Below are 18331 nucleotides of genomic sequence, written 5' to 3' on the forward strand. Positions count from 1 at the left end.
TAAGCACTTTAATAATAGCATTCAATACCAGTTTTAAATTTGCCTAGGGAAAAAAATAGTAATGAAATGAACTTTGTAGTTAGAGTTGCTATACCTGAGCAAAAACCTACACTCGTATAATTAATGTAATAATGTGCAAAACTCACCAAACTAAACACAGATAAATTACGGCATGTTTTCCTGGTGAGGTGTTGACATGCGTCTTCCTCACAACTGAATTTAGGTGGTACCCCTGATCTACACAGATGGAGGCTCCAGGATTGAAAAACAAGCACATTTGTCTGGGGCAGAACTCGTCAGACTCCAACTTTATGGGGTCAGAACAAAAGACTGGGAAACAAAAAGGATGTTGACCCCAGAAGTTCTGATCTTTGTTTCATTTTTTTTTTCTATTGTAGAAATTAAAGACGACGCATGTAACGCCTCATGCCATACCAGTGCTAAGTACGTATAATATCCACTTATTTAGAAGAGAGGGGAGAAAAAGGGGATCTCTTGCCAAGCAAAAAGCATAGTCCATCTTGCTCTTTACTAAGACTTCTCAGAAGCATAGATACCATGCATGTTTTCCACCACAGAGATAAAGAGCAATGTCAATGCAACACACTCAGTGATGAAGCCAGAAAGTTCAAAACATGCATATTAAAAGGCGAAACAAATGGGAGTTTGTGGGGGATGAGAAGACAAAAAGGAGAGGGGAAAACAAAAAAGGCATCATAAGACATCCTACCATGCTGTACAGAGAAATGGAGCCTGTAGCACTAAAGAGAACAGGAGGCTAGGGCAAGACTGATCACAAAGATAGGTTTCTGAAGTGAGCTTTATCTGCTCCTCTTCCTATTTGCCCCATTCACCACCACACACATAACAGAGAAATGCTATCTGCACTAGGGACCTCACCAGAGACCTGCATTTGACATGAAACAGCTCTCCTCTTTCCATTAAAATATATTAAAAAAAAAAAAAAAACCCAAAACAAAACACCAAGTTGCTCTCAGCAGTCCAGCACCAATCCTGGGACACTAACTAGTTTTCAAAGGAGCAAATCACCCCCACTGAGCCATTTACTAAAGTGCATCCACCTCCATCACCAACCAGACAGCAAGATTTACATTACTCGAGACTTTTAAAAAACAAGGAAATTGGCTAGAAAGACTATTTTCAGCCACAGCTCTTCTGTAGGAGCAGAGAAACCAGAGGGGCAAACCCCCCTTTTCCCCCCCAATGTAGATCATTCTGTCCCCCATGTGTTTGTGAACTGGAGTTCAAAGCAGTGACATTTCACTAGACTTTTTTGGCAAAATTTCCTCAGAGGAAAACCACACATGCTGGTATCAAGACTGTTTCTGACAGGAGGAGCAGACTGTTCTTCTCTTGAGCCTTATTCATCCACTACCATACCCCTGTAGGTACAAGGATAGGCGCAGGCATGGCAGGAGCTGAGGGAAGGACAGGATTGTGCTTGCTGTGTCATGACATTTTCCCTGGGTGACACCAGGGAGCAATCCCTGTTTTATGCAGGGCTCATGGGGCAGTAAACCCATGTTTGCATACAGAAAGTCAAATTGCCCAAAAAATCCAGACTTGAACCCAGCGGACCCAGATGCCTGGCTCCCACCCCAGCACATCAGTTCTGCTGCATCCCTCAATAAATTCTGTGCACACAAACAAAAATTGGTGTACAGTTTTCAGGTGAGCAGGCATGCAGCTTCTGAAGTTCTGCATGAGAAAATAGGACACCTGATGACCAAAGTATATATATTTAATAGCAAATACATCCAAAATGCATTTGGAAAGCTTGGTCCAGCTAGGTTGATTTTTATGATTGTAACTACTCCATACCATATGGTTAAATGCCTTGTTATTTTTATGCAAAATTACCTTCAGAACAACACACAAAAACAAGGGCTGTACACAAGACCTGACTACTTTTTTTTTTTCCTCTACTTTTTTTTTTCTTTTAACGTTGTCTCCCTCATTTTACTTCTTTAGCTGCCTTCTCCTATCAAATGGCACTGCCTATTGCAAATGTGCAGCTGGGTTCGAGGGGAATGGAACATTCTGCACAGGCAAGTGGATTTTGTTTCTTCCCTTTTGAAAAAATAAAACATGCTTGAAGCACTCTGCGGTCATGTTGGAGCTGGTGAGATGAACACTTCCCTGTGCACCAGTTAAAAAACAGGAATTAATGCCAGTTTGCTCAAAATGAGTAAGAGCCCAACAGGTGCAGATTCATAGCAAACAAAGGGCTTAAAATCTCTAAGTTGTGAGGCATTGTGCTAAGAGAGACCAGAGAGAAGGGAACATGCCGTGCACAACACAGGCCCCATTGTTTGCAGAGTAATGAATCCTAGATTATGACTTTTGTTCCTTTTCCCAACAAAGCCCAGCAAAGAGAGGCCAGTTCTGGGTACAATAGCACTTCCAGCTTTTGGAACCTGTATGGCCCTACCATTTCCTCAGGTTTCTGAACTTGCATAGGATTCTGGGGTGAAGAAATCAACTTCTCCAGATCAGAGATATCTGAGAGACCCTCAGGAAGGGGCAACAGCAGCTGACCCCAGGTATCCCTTCCAAGAGTCTGGGATATCCAGACTTACAGAACAGACTGCTTCCAGCTATGGTGATTGTAATTAATTTTACAGTTGTTTTACTTAATCTTTAACTGATTAAAATACTAATTCATTTGGGAACAGAAGCATATTTGTCTACTTACAATGGCTGGCAGGATCCTAATCCAAGATTTTAGCACTCTTACTCTGGCTGCTCTCATTTTCTCTTCTGGCACAAATCAACCAGATCCATTTTAATCTGCTGGTGGGAAATTCCCCACGTGCAGGAAGAGCTGTGTGACATGGGTCACCCATAGCAGCTCTGCACTCACCCTTATTCCCCTATACAGGATTCCCAGGTAAAACTAGTTACAGGACAAGTCATGTCCCCAGCCTAACTGTTACAGATGCTGTAGCAGCAATTAGGGATCATTTAAGGAAAAAGCTAAAGCAGTGTTTGGGCTGATCTGATTCACAATGAAAATCAGAAAAGGCTCCCTCGTACTCTTAGGGTAACCCAAGCCAGTTCAATCTGTCAGCCTTCAACTCATCCAGAGCCACAGAAGTGACATGAATGTCCATCTAAATAACAACCAGGACTTTTTTGTCAGAGGAGGGGACTGGGTGATATTAGTCTCCAGATCTCCTGCAAGAGAAGGCCATTTGATCTGTGGGCAGAAAAAGGCAAGTTAAGGGAAAGGTTCAAATGTCCATTTAATCTAGAGAAGAACATGAAGGTCCCTTTTTTAACACTTGGTTAGAATGGTCAGAATCAGAAGATGGGAAGTTACTCAAAGTCAGTCCTAGATGAATTCTTATCTTCCAGACTAGAAACATCTTCCCAGCTTTCCCTCTTGTAAGCAATAAGTTGCATTAAATATCTGACACTAATGAAGTCTATAATGAAGTCTTAAATCAGGAATGTTCTGTGTTCAGAAAATGTTAGCAAATCCTTTAAAAGATAGAGACAGCTTAACCCGAAAAGCAAGAAACCATTAAAACACATTGTTTTAATCTGGGTTGTTGTCACTGTTCAGCTATTGACGCTTGCAAGAGCGGCAACAGTGGCTGCTCTGCCAAAGCAGAGTGCAGAAGAACTACGCCTGGCAATAGAGTATGTGTCTGCAATGCTGGGTACACTGGAGATGGGATAGTCTGCGTCGGTAAGCATTTGCAACGTCTTCTATATCTCAAGGAGGAAAATTACAGGAGTGAGTTTTCCTGTAGGTAGAAGATCCTTCTTCCACTATGACCCAGAAGCGCGGTTTCCTGATAGTATAGACCCTGATGCCAAATTCATCTCCACGTGCCACACAGTTGACACTACTTAGCAAACCATGTAACTACAGCAGTGTGGTGTGACACCAGAGCTTATTAAAAAAGATCTACCTCTGATAGTCCCATCTTCAGCAGTTTGATACACTTGCACTCCTGTGACCATTGCAAACTTCTAAACACCATTGTACCATACCTCCCCAGGTATGGTTTTAGAAATGCCAACAGCAGGGTTTTAGCTTTCACCTAGACAACTGTAAGACCTGGACTGAAGTATTAAGTAGCTAAGGGAATGAGTTTCATTGATTCACATTTGTCATAAACCTGTATTCCTAGTAAACAGGCTTTACTTAAAATTCTCCCCTCCTGGGTTTTCAGAAGTCGCTCTGTTTTTATTATGCTGTTTCTTTTTATAAAGAACTCAATCCTTGTCTGGAGAATAATGGTGGATGCGATAGAAACGCAGAATGCACACAGACAGGACCCAATCAAGTGAGTACCTTTGTCAGTGCAGAAAAATAAGAATGGCCAACTGTTTACATTTGGATAAAGAAAGATTTCCTCATCAACTTTGTTTTTAAATGGAAAAGTGGATTTCATAACAAAAATTCTGAAAAGTGTATGCTTCCCTCAAAAAGGTATTTGAGGGGAAGTGTGGACAGACATGAAAAAATTTATTTCAGTGAAAGAGATCCAAAACTTCAGGGGAAAGCAGTGCTTTACTGTTTCAAGTGTTTGTTTTTCATCTTTTCGGAGGTTTTCATGTGAAAACCCGTCAGTTTGAAAGTATTAGCAGATAATGTTGTTTTTATTGTTATAGAAACTGTCCACGGACAAAATCCATTTCAGACTAGCCCTTCTCCCAGCATAGCTGAAATATATTCACAAGGAAACAAAACGGGCTACAGCATACAGCCCCTCACTCCTCTGCTGTTCTGCATCTCCCATGCAGAAGTACCACATACTCTCCAAAGAAAAAGAAGTATAAAAAGACAAGTGGAAAAGGAGAAACAAACTGGCTCAGGCAATCAAGTGACACAGAGTAGCGTTTCTATTTTATAACAGTTTCCGAAACTGAACACCCTGATTGCCACACTTCTTATCATCCTCCTATAGTTTCATATTGGCTATTGGAGGGAGTGTAAACCTCCAGCTAGCACTGCACAACAGTATTCCCTCAGGAACAATGCAGAAAATGGCAACCAGGGGTCAGAGACCACCTCTTGCCATGAGGGGCAATAACCTCATCATCCCTTTTTGCCAGTACTGATCAATTAACCTTTTGCCTTGACTGTCATTTGCAAGTCAGTACATTTCTGGTGGGAGCACAGAACCAGTTAACTCCTTCCCCATCAAGGGAAATGATGGCTATTTTCTTCCATACATCCTTACTAAGGATCAAAGTAGTAGCTACCACATGATCATTTATACTTCCTTACCCATGCAAATATAGTTAACACCTGTGCAATATTAACCTCCACTACAAAATCCCATCACTGCAGAGCCAGACTTAGAGGACAGAAATGGGTCTGTTTTCTGTAGGGCTTTCAGTCATACAAATACATAAAACATTGTTATTACACTGCCTACCAGTTTTATTTCTGCTGTAGAAATCTCCTTGAATTTTCAATCTCCTACATATTAAATGTGAATTCTAAATTAAGAACCATTAAGCAGTGACTTTGAGAGGGAGATAAGTAATTTCTTTGCAGCCACATTGATTTTTCATCTTTGTAATAACTGCAAGTGCAAAACAAGTGATCATGACATAAGTGTCAAATGCATCACTACTGCATGGGAAGTTGCCAGTAACATCAGGACACAATTCCAAGTGTGTTGCGAAGCTATGTTTCATCACTTGAAAAAAAAAAAAACTGGAAGGGAAGGAAAAAGAGGGGAATACCAACCTATGCAAATAAAATGAGGGAAACAAATCAGGGATTTAGCCTGTTTTGCCAGCAAGATGACTGTGTGCAGGTGTCAGAGTGATCATTTCAAATGACCAGGACAGTAGAGAAAAGACAAGAGATGGATAGGCAGAGAAATGGCAGGTAAAGCCTCTTGGAAATTGTTATTCCCCTATCTCAGTCTACAGTTGCTCATGCTGGCTGAGAAACTGCTGCAGGAGAGATGATGTACACTGTATAACTATGAAATTATCTGGAAAAAAAGTAAATTAAATGTAAGTGTGTTGAAAAAAAGTCAAACATCTTTCCAAGTACATGTGTGTTCTGTTTTTGTTTTGTAGGCAGTGTGTAATTGCTTGAAGGGATACTCTGGAGATGGTAAAAGATGCACATACATCAGTCTGTGTTCACAAGTAAGTATCCATTTAGGGAGAGTATTTAAAGTCTTGTTATAATCATTACACTTTTGGGTTTTGTATGCATTCAAAACTAAGTCAGATATATCCAGAATCAACTTATGTTAACCTAGCTAATTTTTAAATGTGCTTAGTTCAGTACATGCTTTAAGGCTGTCACTATTTTAGAAACTAAGTATGCATGAAGGGCTTTTCCTGGACCACAGACCAAACATAACCCAAGTGAGGGCCCAGACTCATCACTAAGTCTTAAAAAAAACACTTCAGATCAGATCTAGAGAAATAGACCCTAGTCTGTAGTGGTAAAATAAGTGCTATTTTCTCAGCTAATTTTTTGTCATTACTAGAGTTCACACAGAAAGACACTGTCTAAATTTGTGCTTGAGACACAGACAGCTTACCAATATTAAAATTACTATTAAGAAAAAGAATGCAGTTTCTTGGCAAGAACAATTAAAGAGCTTCATGCAAATTATAAGAAAAAGAAGTGTTACCTGTAATAAAATAAATATTTTTATATTTATATCCACAATTCAGGTTGCTGATGCTCAGGGGCCAGTTCTAGTTGTTCTAGGAGCCAGGTGATTGGGAACCAAAGAGAACAGTCTACAGTAGATCAAAACACCTCTTTATTTTTATTATTCTCCTGTCATTAAGTTCTCTGGTGTGATTTAGGACCATATCTGTGCAGCCTAAATGAGAAACGATCAAGTGTCAGCATAAACATCCCCTTCACAGTCTGAAATTTTTCTAGCCTAACCGGGGTATCAAGTTCTCACATTGCTGCATGATTACAAGTGAAATCCATGTTGGGGCAAAGGGCCTGGACTCCCTGGAGCAGACATTTCCAGCAAAGGTCCCAGCCTGCAGGCTCACCTAGGGCAGAGCTCCCATGGGGCCAGTCAAAGGGCAGAGCCCCACAGCCCCTACAGCCATGCATAGGCTGCATCCCAAACACATCCCTGTGGATGCGCAATTCAGGATAGCAACACTGCAAACTGCAGCAGGGACAGTTTAGTGAATAGTGAAACAGATGGGTGAGATGGTGGATGGGAGAATGGAAGCCTCTCTTGATGGGGAAGCTAACGGCGGGGGGGGGAGATTCTCCACACCAGCCATTTCCCTTCTTTCCCTCCATAACACTTAGGAATCCTGTGGCATTCCTCATTTTGTCCCTGATATATCACTGCAGGCTGAGAATCAACCACGTTTGTTTCACACGATCAAGCTCACATACTGCAAGCAGCATATTTGCGAGCAACATGGTTCTCTGCACCAGCCACATTGCTCTGCTTCTCAGCAAGCTGCAGCAGGGACGTATCCACTCTCCCCTGCACATTAATCCTTCGTGCTCCAAGCACAGAGACAATAATTCTCACACTCCCAGCCTGGCCTGTCAACAGTTTCTCTAACCTTGAAAGGTTGCAGGGATGAAAGAGCAAGGGCAAAAACAAAAGCTGGGAGAGAAGGAAGTGGTGATCTTTGATTTTGTATGCTTTTGCCTTTGCCTTGTTCCAGCAACTTTGCTTCCAATTGGCTAATTATACCAGGCTAATTTTATATATACATATATATGTATATTTAAAAAATATAGTCTTGAGAAGTGTTGCTGTCAGACCAGAGGCTAATCTGGCTTCACTTTGGCAAACCTCTGTGCAGCAAAGCTTCATGGGAAGCTATGATAAACCCAAGATTGCCAACAGTCCACGTAAAGCTAGCTAAAGAAATAGCAGGCACACCCAAACCCACTCCTTACAGCCAGCGCTCACTATGGCCTGTCAAGACAGGCTTCACTGGTAGCTCCCAGGGGAGCTGCTGCTCCCACTCATGGCCAAAGGGAAAGGATCCCTGAGATGACCAGCAGCAGAAAGAAGACTGAAACAAGCACAAAGAAAGAAAACAAGATGGCTTCTCAATTTTTCCTGATTTGCTCTCAAGTCCCAGATAGAAACTTATTTGGAAACTGAGGTGCTGCTAGCTGGGGAGCACCCGATTGTGACTGGGCAGATCTCTGAACCCCAGCACACTGCTTCTTTATCTGGAACATCTCCCCTTAGCACAGAGACCTCCCTGGAGGCAGGTGGCCAGATGAGATCCACCATTGCTGGTCACACTGGTGGTGTACCCAGGGGCAGGCAGGAGATGTTCTAGAGGAGAGCACATGTGGCAGGTCTCTGTTGCAGCTGGCCTGGGCCATCAGACAGATGAAGAACAATAGACAGTCCTGTGCTAATGCTCCTCCAGAACTCCAGGCTCATAGCACCATAAAAGTGATTTACAGCTGTAAATAGTTCCTTTCAGTGTAAATCAATGTTACCTCAACAGAGCAGCAAAGACTCAACCCCAAGGTCCAGAATGAAACCTGCCTGGAAATCTTTTGTATCCTTATAACATCATGAAATTAAGATACAAGGAGGGAATCTAAACTATGTCCTCTGCATAAAAGGAGAATTAATTCTTATGAACCTTAAAAGCTCTTTATTGTTTGCAAGAAAGTACATACCGTCAGAACTTCCAGTAAAACCTAGTTTCAAAAAGCCATTAAGATTAAATCTTTCTAAACTATATACATTGAGGAAAAAATCTGTTGAACTAAAATTGTTCTGTACATGTGGCAATTAAGGAATTAAATATTTTAAATTTTGATCTTACAAGAATAATGGAGGCTGCAGTGAGTTTGCCATCTGTAATGACACAGAGCTGACAGAAAGGACCTGCACCTGCAAGCAGAACTACATTGGGGATGGATTTAAGTGCCGAGGCAATATCTTCCAGGTAAAGTGCTGTGTGTGCTTGCTGCCCCTTATTTTTCTTATAGTTATTTAATAAAATGGTTGTCTCTTGAAACATGGCAATTTTTTTCTTGAAAAAATTTGTAAATCTCCTCCAGAATTTTAAATAATCCCAATCCAAGAAACCAGGAACAGGATGCTGCAGTGGGGAGGGGGAAACACACAAAAAGCCACCAAAAAAACCCAAACAACCAACAACTGATGGACAATCATTGTGACTGCAGTACTAGGAAGTTAGCACTGCTATTGTTAGGTTTCAAAGCAGCTTGTTCTTTGATAGAGCAATGTAAGAAAAAAAAAAAAAAAAAAAAAAGTAATGGGCAGCATTCATTCCAAGACATAAATTCTCTTTCTTTTCCAAGTGCTGCATTTGTTTGTACTCTACAGATATTGGCCTACGTTTGCAGCAGTGTTACAAAGTCTTGTTCTTGGTTGCAGGAACTTCTCAGGGACTCCAACACATCTAGGTTTTATTTTCACTTAGAGGTAAGAAAAGGTCAAGTACAAACAGGAGTAATGGGCAGCATTCATTCCAAGACATAAATTCTCTTTCTTTTCCAAGTGCTGCATTTGTTTGTACTCTACAGATATTGGCCTACGTTTGCAGCAGTGTTACAAAGTCTTGTTCTTGGTTGCAGGAACTTCTCAGGGACTCCAACACATCTAGGTTTTATTTTCACTTAGAGGTAAGAAAAGGTCAAGTACTTTTTCAGGGGGGAGGATGGAGGAGTTGGGAGGCTCCCCTCTTTTTTTTTTTTTGCCTCAAGGAGGAGGCAAGGAGCAGGCATGAATCTGGCAGATACCAACATCCTTCAACTTAGTTGGAACTGGATTTGGATCATCAGTCACTAATATCAGAGATGCTCTGATTTAAACTATTAACTGTCATTAAAACCTCTTGAAAATTAATAATAAAGACTAAGATCCCAGGGAAACACCGGGCCCCCAGACCAGGCAAACTGAAGCTTTCACCCATTCAGTCTGAGATCTTCCAATACATCCCTCATTAATTCTGATGTGAGCAAATGCCACTCCTCTTCTATTACTGCTGCATTTCCAAATGGTGATGCTGTTTTCAATTGCCCCTCAGAAATGTCGCAGGATGCTGCTGTGCATTGCTGGACAGCCAAATCACTGCTAGTTCTCACTGCTTTTTGGAGACTGGCAGTAGTAATTCCTCATTTACCTTACCCTGAGCCTCAGGGCAGTGCAAACCTGTACACTGTCCTGAGATTAGGACAGAGACTCATACTGCAGCTTCGATTGTGCTACCATGGTAAAGTGATTGCTTCCTCTGACTTTAGCAGAGTTCTCGTCTTATTTTAGTTTGTCAGTGGTCACTGCAAAGTTCTTGCAATACCCCAGGTCCATTTGTCCTTCTAACAGTAATTAATCCACTCCTAGGGACAGGCAACGATGTATCTGTTAAATGCACATACAGATGCATGCATATATCCACTCTTGACTATCTCAAGATGAAAAGGTTTATTTATCTTCCTTTGCCCAGGGGGAATAGCCCTTCTCCACTCCCTGTGCTTAGTGTTTGTCAAGAGCTTTCCCTCTTCTTTTGTTCATTATTGAAGAGGAAACAGAGACTTCGCTATAAGCCAAAAGCTTCCATTTGGTACCCACGAGCAGTGGTGAGACACTGGGCTGGGAAGGAAAGTCCACACTGTACAAGAGTTTCTCTCACCTTGCATTGCAGGGAAAGGAACCCAACATGCAACAGCAACGGGGTTGCAGGCACCACTTCCCATTGAGCAGGGCTGTCCCCATCACTGCCTGATGTTATGTGCATTAACAACTCATTACTCTTGGTCCTCTTAAATTTAGCAGGCCTTGTCTATCAGAGATATTGCAGGACCTGGCCCTTTCACTCTGTTTGTACCTCACACGGACATACTGAAGAGTGACCCACGAGTAAGTAAGGCCAGAAGTTTTTTGGGGAGCTGGACATGAGTTTTTTGATCCAGATGCCTTGCTCAACTGCTTAACTCCTCCACTTTCTGCTGCAGGTCAAGGACTGGATTGCCAGAGGAGTGTTGGCCCAAGTCCTCCGGTACCATATGGTGGGCTGTGCCAGTCTGTTGTACAACGACCTGACATCAATCACCAATATCACTTCTCTCCACGGGGACCCAATACACATCAGCTACTCTCAGGTAACAGAACATGAAGAGGTAGGGGACAGAAAAATAAAATAATCTGCTCTCATTTAGCTTTTTTAAAAAGAGTGATTGGTTCCCTTTCATTCTCTGATGCACAAAAATAAATAAATAGCATTAAAAGAAGGTTACCACTCAGCTGAAGTGTTCAGCACTTCCATGTTATGCAAAGAGTGGAGTTGTACAATCCTTGCTTTGACACAAGTTATTTTATCCTCAGACTCTGGCTTTATGAGCATGATGACAGTTTGAAAAAAAGCAAAGGGCAATTTATTAAAACTGAAGCTACTGTTTGCTGCGAAGAAAGGATGGTCTGGGGTCATTGTAGCAAAGAAATTTGGCATCAGCCTCACCTACCCACAAGTTTCCACAGAAAATGTGGTTTTGTTGCCTTTCCAGAACTCGCTGGTTTTGAACAACAAAGCTGAAGTTATAGTCAGCGATGCTGTTGGCACAAATGGCGTAATCCATGTCATAAACCAAATTCTGGTCCCATCGCATATGCAGGATTTCCCCCTTAAGAAGGTATGTGCAGCTCATTGCCATTCTCAGCCCAGGGGCTTTTCCACAGTTGCTGTTAGATATATACATCATGTAAGTCACAAAAAAACAGTGACACTTAAAAGACCATCATTTGACACTGCTGAATCAGTTAAATTTTATATTTAAAATTCATTCAGGAATTACAGTTATACTAAGAACTGTGTAAGAGGTCTTCTACACAAGGCTTTTACAGTGGCATTGATTTTGTAACAAAAAGTGACTTACAGGGTAGAGCAAGCCAATATCTGCTTTTTAAATACCCAGATAATGTATTTATTAGATAAGTTACTGAATGTGTCTTTCTTTGTAGGAAAGCCTTAAAATGGTTGCAGCCAAACATGGGTACATCCTGTTCAGCACCTTGCTAGAGGTAAAAGACAGCAACCACTGGGTAAAGGTTTTGAACGCTTTTCTTAAAGACAAGAGCACAGATATGGTACATGACATCACTGGCAGCATGGCGTTCAGTGGAGCCAAAGGGCTCACAACCCAGGTCACCAGGTGGTCCCTCTCCCACAGAGGTAGGGGGATGTCAAACAGACCCACAGCCACCTTTCTCCTCCCCACTCAGCTCTGTCCTACCATAAGTCAAACTATATGGCCAAGGTTTGACCCACATATGACTTTTTGAGTCCAAAGTTGGGCCATCAGCCTGTTTTTCAGTGGGCAGTCCTAGGTGATGAAGCACTTCTGACAATTCAGTCATGTAACTCAGTTTGGGCAGCTCAACTCAGCCATCTGTTTTTTAAAGTCATGATGTTTGCAGGCAGGTGACCAGTCAGCACACAGGCCACTGCATCCCAGTTACACCAGACCATAGAGTCAATGTCATTTCAGATGGAACCTTAACCTTCCACTCTAATTTTTGGTATGTTGCAGAAAAACAACCTGCTTGGGCTGATCAACGATCCTATTCACAAACCCGTCACGCTCTTCTGGCCCACAGACACAGCTATCCGTGGGCTGCCACAGGAGCAGCAGGACTTCCTTTTCAAGAAGTCCAACACAGACAAACTGGTGCAGTACCTTAAATTCCACATCGTCCGTGACGCTGCTGTAAGCCTTTGCTTTTTAGGAGCGTTGCCAAGGCCAAGATGTGCAAGGTCAGACACCTGCATCTCCCTTCTTTCCTTCCCAGGTGTTGGCCTACCAGCTACCCCACTCCACCTCACTGAAGACCCTGCAGGGCTCCAACCTCAGCATTAGCTGCGGGGATAACGGGGAGATTGTAAGTGTTTACCCTGCCGACACATTTACCCCTTGCCCCTGCTGCAGGATCCACTCATGCAGACCACACTGTGCCTCTGCACAGCCCCCAGAAAGGGTCAGTGGCATCAAAACTCAATTGATCTTTGCCAGACCATGCCAACAGCCGCAAAATCAGGGCAGCCACTCCAACAGATTCAGCAAGCTAGATGCTTTGTAAGACTCTTCAGAGCTGTCATTTTCTCTGTTGTAAGATGCTATTTGTTCAAAACAGATCTTGGTTACCTCAAAACTGAAATACCAGCACGTTTTAACTTCTCCTACAATGACTTACACAATGGAAAACTATTAATAGGAATCTGACTTTGGCAGAAGCCCCATGAACGTAGCACTTGTATGCAAATTCTTGTTTGTAAGTACTTACAAGCTAAGATTGCAGGCAAGCACATAGCCTGTCAAGCCACAAAAACAGCACGTTTTTCTTTGCAAATGTACCACATCATACCCACATAATCCTTGGCAAGAATATGCTTCTGAAAACATGGCTAAGCCTAAATGTGAATAAGGTAAACTTGTGGACATCAGGATGGCATACTCTGCCTGCTTCAGGAAAGGAAAGAGATTTGCCCATCTGTGATGTTACAGCATTCAACTATAGGAAGAGAGGTCCTCAGATTGGTTTAGAGAAGTAGGATAATCTCTAACATCCATGCAGGACCTTGATTCAGCCTAGCCCCAAGGAATACTGTCTCATGACTTGTCACGCTCCCCTCTCCCCATCCCATCTCTCAGGGTGCACTTTTCCTGAACGACAGACATTGTAAGATAGTGCAGCGGCAGCTGGAGTTTGATGGGGGCATCGCCTATGGCATCGACTGCCTGCTGATGGACCCCAGCCTGGGGGGACGCTGCGACAGCTTCTTCACCGTGGATTTCATGGTCAGTCTCCTTTTTTGGTCCTCCACTCTCGTAAAGACACAGCCCAAGGGCCAAACCCTGCCCACACGGAGACCAGGGCAACACTTGCAGCATCTTTGGTACTACTGAGATTAAGTTCCACCACTTCAGGCTGGCTTCATCTGCCATGCTGGTTAGAGCTAAACTTAATAAATGCAGCACTATACCTGAAATACACAACAGAAATCCCACATCCACACTAAGCAACACATGGGATAAGCGGCCTTGGTTAAGAGCAACTTAGCAAGCCCTGACCTGTTTTCAGTAATTTTACTCAGACCAGAACAGCACCTTACAAATGCAAGCATGAATATGAGCAAAGATGGATTTTCCTAGCATGCTTTTAATTAATACATTTTCACCCTACGAATGTGGTCATAGAGACTGTATGTACAAAGTTCCCAATTACCAAGGAACAGCATTGCTGTCCCTTCTGCGCAGGGTATTAAGGACATGAGATAGAGAGCTGGCCTCTTAGCCAGGCTCTCCATCTCCCACAGAAATATCTTTTAGCACACCTAAACAGGCACTGTTAGTGTGGAAGAAGTTTCCCCTGTGAACTTTGATGTGTCTCACAAACAGGAAGTTTTTAAACTCATTTTGAAATGGTTCCAAGACCAAACTTGCTTCAGTTTCATTCAAGTGTATGAAAACATTACCTAGAAGTAAAAAAAAAAAAATAAAAAAAAAACCAAACACGTAGTCAGTCTTTAAAAAAGCTTATTGGAATTTATATTTCAATTATAAAAGCAACACTTGTGTGCATCCCATCTGCTCAAGGTACCTTTTGTTTCATGATTTTTTTAAACTGAATAGATATAATTTCCTCAGACCTTGACAGTGCTTCCCGAGAAGTAACCATTTACCTCTACTCCAAATTAGACATCCAGATCTGATGCAGCTCATGTCAATATTTGTTTGAAGAACATCCATCATCTTTTCCCTGCTTTTTTAAATCCAGAGCAAAGTTTCTTCTTCCAGAACTTATATTCCGGTACCAAAATTTATTTCTTGCCTGTCATTGCACTAAATTAATGCAACTATTTTATTGTCATTCTCCTCTCTTCTTTCTCCAGGGTTCTTACCATCTCTTTCAAGCATAAGCCCACACTCTTCTATGCTCATATTTGCTGCTTTCATAAAACAGACTTTTTGTCCCTTTCAAATAGCCTTTTGTTGCCATTATTTTAACATACTTTTTTCTTTTTCTTTTCCATTTTGTGCAACAGGGGCATTGTGTTAGCTGTTTCAGTAATTCTAAATGCCCTCCAGGGACAAAACCAAAGGTAATAATACATTAAAATCTTACATTTAAGCAGTCTAACCTGCTCTTCTCTATACTTTCTGTAAGCAAACTAGAATAAGTTACTTTGAAAAATAAAAAGAGAACCCTCAACAGTGAAACCACATTGTTAAGTGATGCCATAAAGCCTCTGGGACAAAGTTGTCCCTGGGCAAACACCCAGACAGTGGTGGTAGGGCACACTTGTCTGTCTCACACAGCATCCACTGTAGCGAGTGCTTCAGACAACTTTGGAGGGCTCCCTCCCGCCTCATTAATGGTGCTTAGCAAGTTTGGAATAAAAAAAAAAAGGCAGAGGCCTCACACTCACACTCTTCACACATCACATTTTGATTCAATGTTGTTGTGGTTTAACCTGGCCGGCAGCTAAGCACCACACAGCCTCTCGCTCATTCTCTCCTGCCCCAGGGAATATGGGAGAAAATCGGAGAGGTGAGGAGACTCATAGGTTGAAATAAAAACAATTTAATAAACAAAATAATATAAAATTTAAATAGTAAAAATAATAACAGAATATACAAAAGAGCGATGCACAGTGCAATTGCTCACCGCGCACCAACCAATGCCCAGCCCATTCCCAGATAGCAGGGAGGAGAGAAAAATCCCAAAACTGCAATCTTGGAAGAGAGAGAGAGTGCATTTTCCAGTCAACCCTCATTTATCTACCAAATATGACATTACACGATATGGAATATCCCATTGACATATACAAATGTCAATTTGGATCCATTAATCTTACTACACTCTCACGGCTTCTTCTGCACCTGTAGACTAGCAAAACACGGGAAGTGGGAAAGACCTTGATTTTCCAGCAACAACTAAAAACATCAGTATATTGTCAACATTCTTGTCATACCAAATCCCACAATGAATCCAAAATACAGTGCTGTTCTAACTACTAAGAAGAAAATTGGCTCTATTGGAGCCAAAGTCAGGACAAATTTATAGCAGAAACTGTGATTTAAAGAGGAAAAATCCCAAACATCTATATAACACTCATCTAACTGTGTTTTCCTCCCCCTCTCTGCTCTGCCACATGTGATGCCCAGGAAGGGATCCACTGGTGCACATACGAGTCCTATGGGCTGCGGAGGGATGGCTGCCGTAGGAACTGCTCCATGGTCATCCACACAGCCAAGTGCTGCAAGGGCTACTTCGGGCCAGACTGCCAAGGTAGGACCTCCCAGAGCACAGCTGGGTAGGGTCCAGCAAGCTCAACTGTGAGAGCTGGGATAGAGGGCATGAGGAGAGAGCAGCCACAAGATGGGGGAACTCTTACAAAAGCTGAAGCACATAGAAAGTATTATAGCATTTCCACTCCAAATAATCTTTTTCACATTTACAGCAAGTTTTAAACTCCATGCTAGTAGAAAACTAAGTGAATGCTATGGAGAGTAAAGACTGCTCTGCTGTAACCAAACCAAATAAGTCTTAATCAGTCACCAGCTAAAGTCCTTTCAACACAAAAACAGACATCAGGTTCATGACCAGGGCACACCAGAGACCCTGTGTATGGTTCCTCAGCCACCTGCAAAGCACACACACCACAGGTGTAAGCTCCGAAATTGTAGCTTTAACCAGGTGTGAGACAGTTTAGGAAGCTTTATCTCCAGCTGTTTGTTAGCAGACATTAACAAACTGTGTGCTCCTTCACCTGCCAGCCCCACGGGGGAACAGTACCAAGACACTCGCCGGGGCACGTAGGGTGCACGTAGGGTCAGAATCTCTGCTGGCAGACAGGTCCAGGGACATGGGGCCCTGCCAGCTCACTCTGTCCAGATTTCACAGAGAGACACACAGGGGTCCTGAGCAGTTTTGGCCAGTGCAGCCTAAGCTGCCCTTTGGGCTCACTGGCACATGGAGGTGCACAAGCAAAGCTCGATCTGGGCAGGTGGGCAGTGCCATTCCCTGTTGGGTCTGAATGAACAAGCACCCAGGTAACAGCACCCAGACCCACAGCGCCTTTCTGACAAGGGTTGTCAAAGTATATCAAGGAATTTGGAGCAGGAAGCTTGCAGTCACAAGTGTCACAGCTGCTATTACATGCCCCAACAGAGATGCATTTACAGGTCTTTCCCTGTTTAAGGATTTTTACGGAACAATGAATAACAAACAGTGACAATGAATAACTGTGCACTTGAACTTAACAGCCACTTTTCTTTTTTTTTTTTTTTTTTTTTTTAAAAAAAACTTTTTCAGCTTGCCCAGGGGGCTCAGAAACCCCATGCAATAACCACGGCTCCTGCCATGATGGGTACACCGGAACAGGAGAGTGCCGCTGCGACAGCGGCTTCAACGGGACTTCATGCGAGCTGTGTTTGCCAGGCAGATATGGCTTCAACTGCAGGGGTATGTTTAAGTTACCTTTCCATATCACTGCCCACAACAAGCCTGAACTATTTAATGAGAAATTATTTTTTAAGTAAACCAAGAAATGCTTCCCACTTTCAACACCAATATTTTTCCCAAGTGCCTTCTCACATGGAGGGATGGCACAAGGTCTTAGAAAGCAGCAGGGGGCAGAGGCGTATGGAGCTTTCACTGCAGGGCTCCTCCTGTTCTTTTAGGGTGCAGAAGTAACATGGAATAGAGACAGAACTTCCATCAAGTGCTTTCAACTACAGCATAGCCTTCTCCCTCAGCTGTGTAAGGCAAGACAGCATTTTAGCAGCGTGGTTCCTCAAGGATTGCAGGATGCCAAGGTCATGCACTTTGCATGAAGAGAAGCAAAAGGACAGAGATGAAGGCAGTTTGTGAAGAGGAACAGCAGCCAAGAAACTGCTCATACAATCCACTTCACTGTGGTTTTAAGTGTGAACCAGGAGGAACTAAGATTGCTATCACCATTTATACTTAAATGCTTTCCCAACATAAAGCATTCAGATGGGAAGCTACAATATTAACACTTCCATCCTAACCATGTGCACCTGTAGTACTTGTGAGGCACATAGGATGGAAGGCTGTAGGCTAGATACCCTTGCAGTGTAAGCAGGACATCAGGCTTGTACACCAGTGCTCAGGATTATGCTTACCTACAGTTTATCCATTTTATAGCACACCATAGCATAAACTACATGAGCTGTTAGTCTGAAACCCAGACTGTGGTATCTAACAGAAAAGTTTTATAGGCACTTTTTTTAATGCATATTTATATCAGCCAAAAAGTAGGTAACCAAGCTAAATGAAATAAAGCCAGAGGATTAAACTCCTTTTCA

At 42.5% G+C, this 18331-nt stretch overlaps 1 protein-coding gene across 1 annotated transcript in view; it reads left to right on the forward strand.

Moving 5' to 3' along the window:
• STAB2 (stabilin 2) overlaps positions 1-18331 on the forward strand; it is a gene marked incomplete at its 5' end in the record, with an annotated part of 86960 nt that overhangs the window by 56206 nt on the left and 12423 nt on the right. Inside the window, 17 exons of the mRNA XM_029087300.1 lie at positions 399-444; positions 1993-2069; positions 3590-3715; positions 4246-4319; positions 6076-6147; positions 8806-8925; positions 9381-9428; positions 10779-10862; positions 10958-11104; positions 11507-11632; positions 11961-12020; positions 12530-12706; positions 12789-12878; positions 13649-13795; positions 15043-15099; positions 16166-16289; positions 17316-17465. Coding sequence (XP_028943133.1) covers positions 399-444; positions 1993-2069; positions 3590-3715; positions 4246-4319; positions 6076-6147; positions 8806-8925; positions 9381-9428; positions 10779-10862; positions 10958-11104; positions 11507-11632; positions 11961-12020; positions 12530-12706; positions 12789-12878; positions 13649-13795; positions 15043-15099; positions 16166-16289; positions 17316-17465 — 1725 coding nt within the window. The remainder of the gene's footprint in view (positions 1-398; positions 445-1992; positions 2070-3589; positions 3716-4245; positions 4320-6075; positions 6148-8805; positions 8926-9380; positions 9429-10778; positions 10863-10957; positions 11105-11506; positions 11633-11960; positions 12021-12529; positions 12707-12788; positions 12879-13648; positions 13796-15042; positions 15100-16165; positions 16290-17315; positions 17466-18331) is intronic.

This window comes from Antrostomus carolinensis, unplaced genomic scaffold (assembly GCF_000700745.2).
Source record: "Antrostomus carolinensis isolate BGI_N321 unplaced genomic scaffold, ASM70074v2 scaffold12061, whole genome shotgun sequence".
Classification (NCBI taxonomy): Eukaryota; Metazoa; Chordata; class Aves; order Caprimulgiformes; family Caprimulgidae; genus Antrostomus; species Antrostomus carolinensis.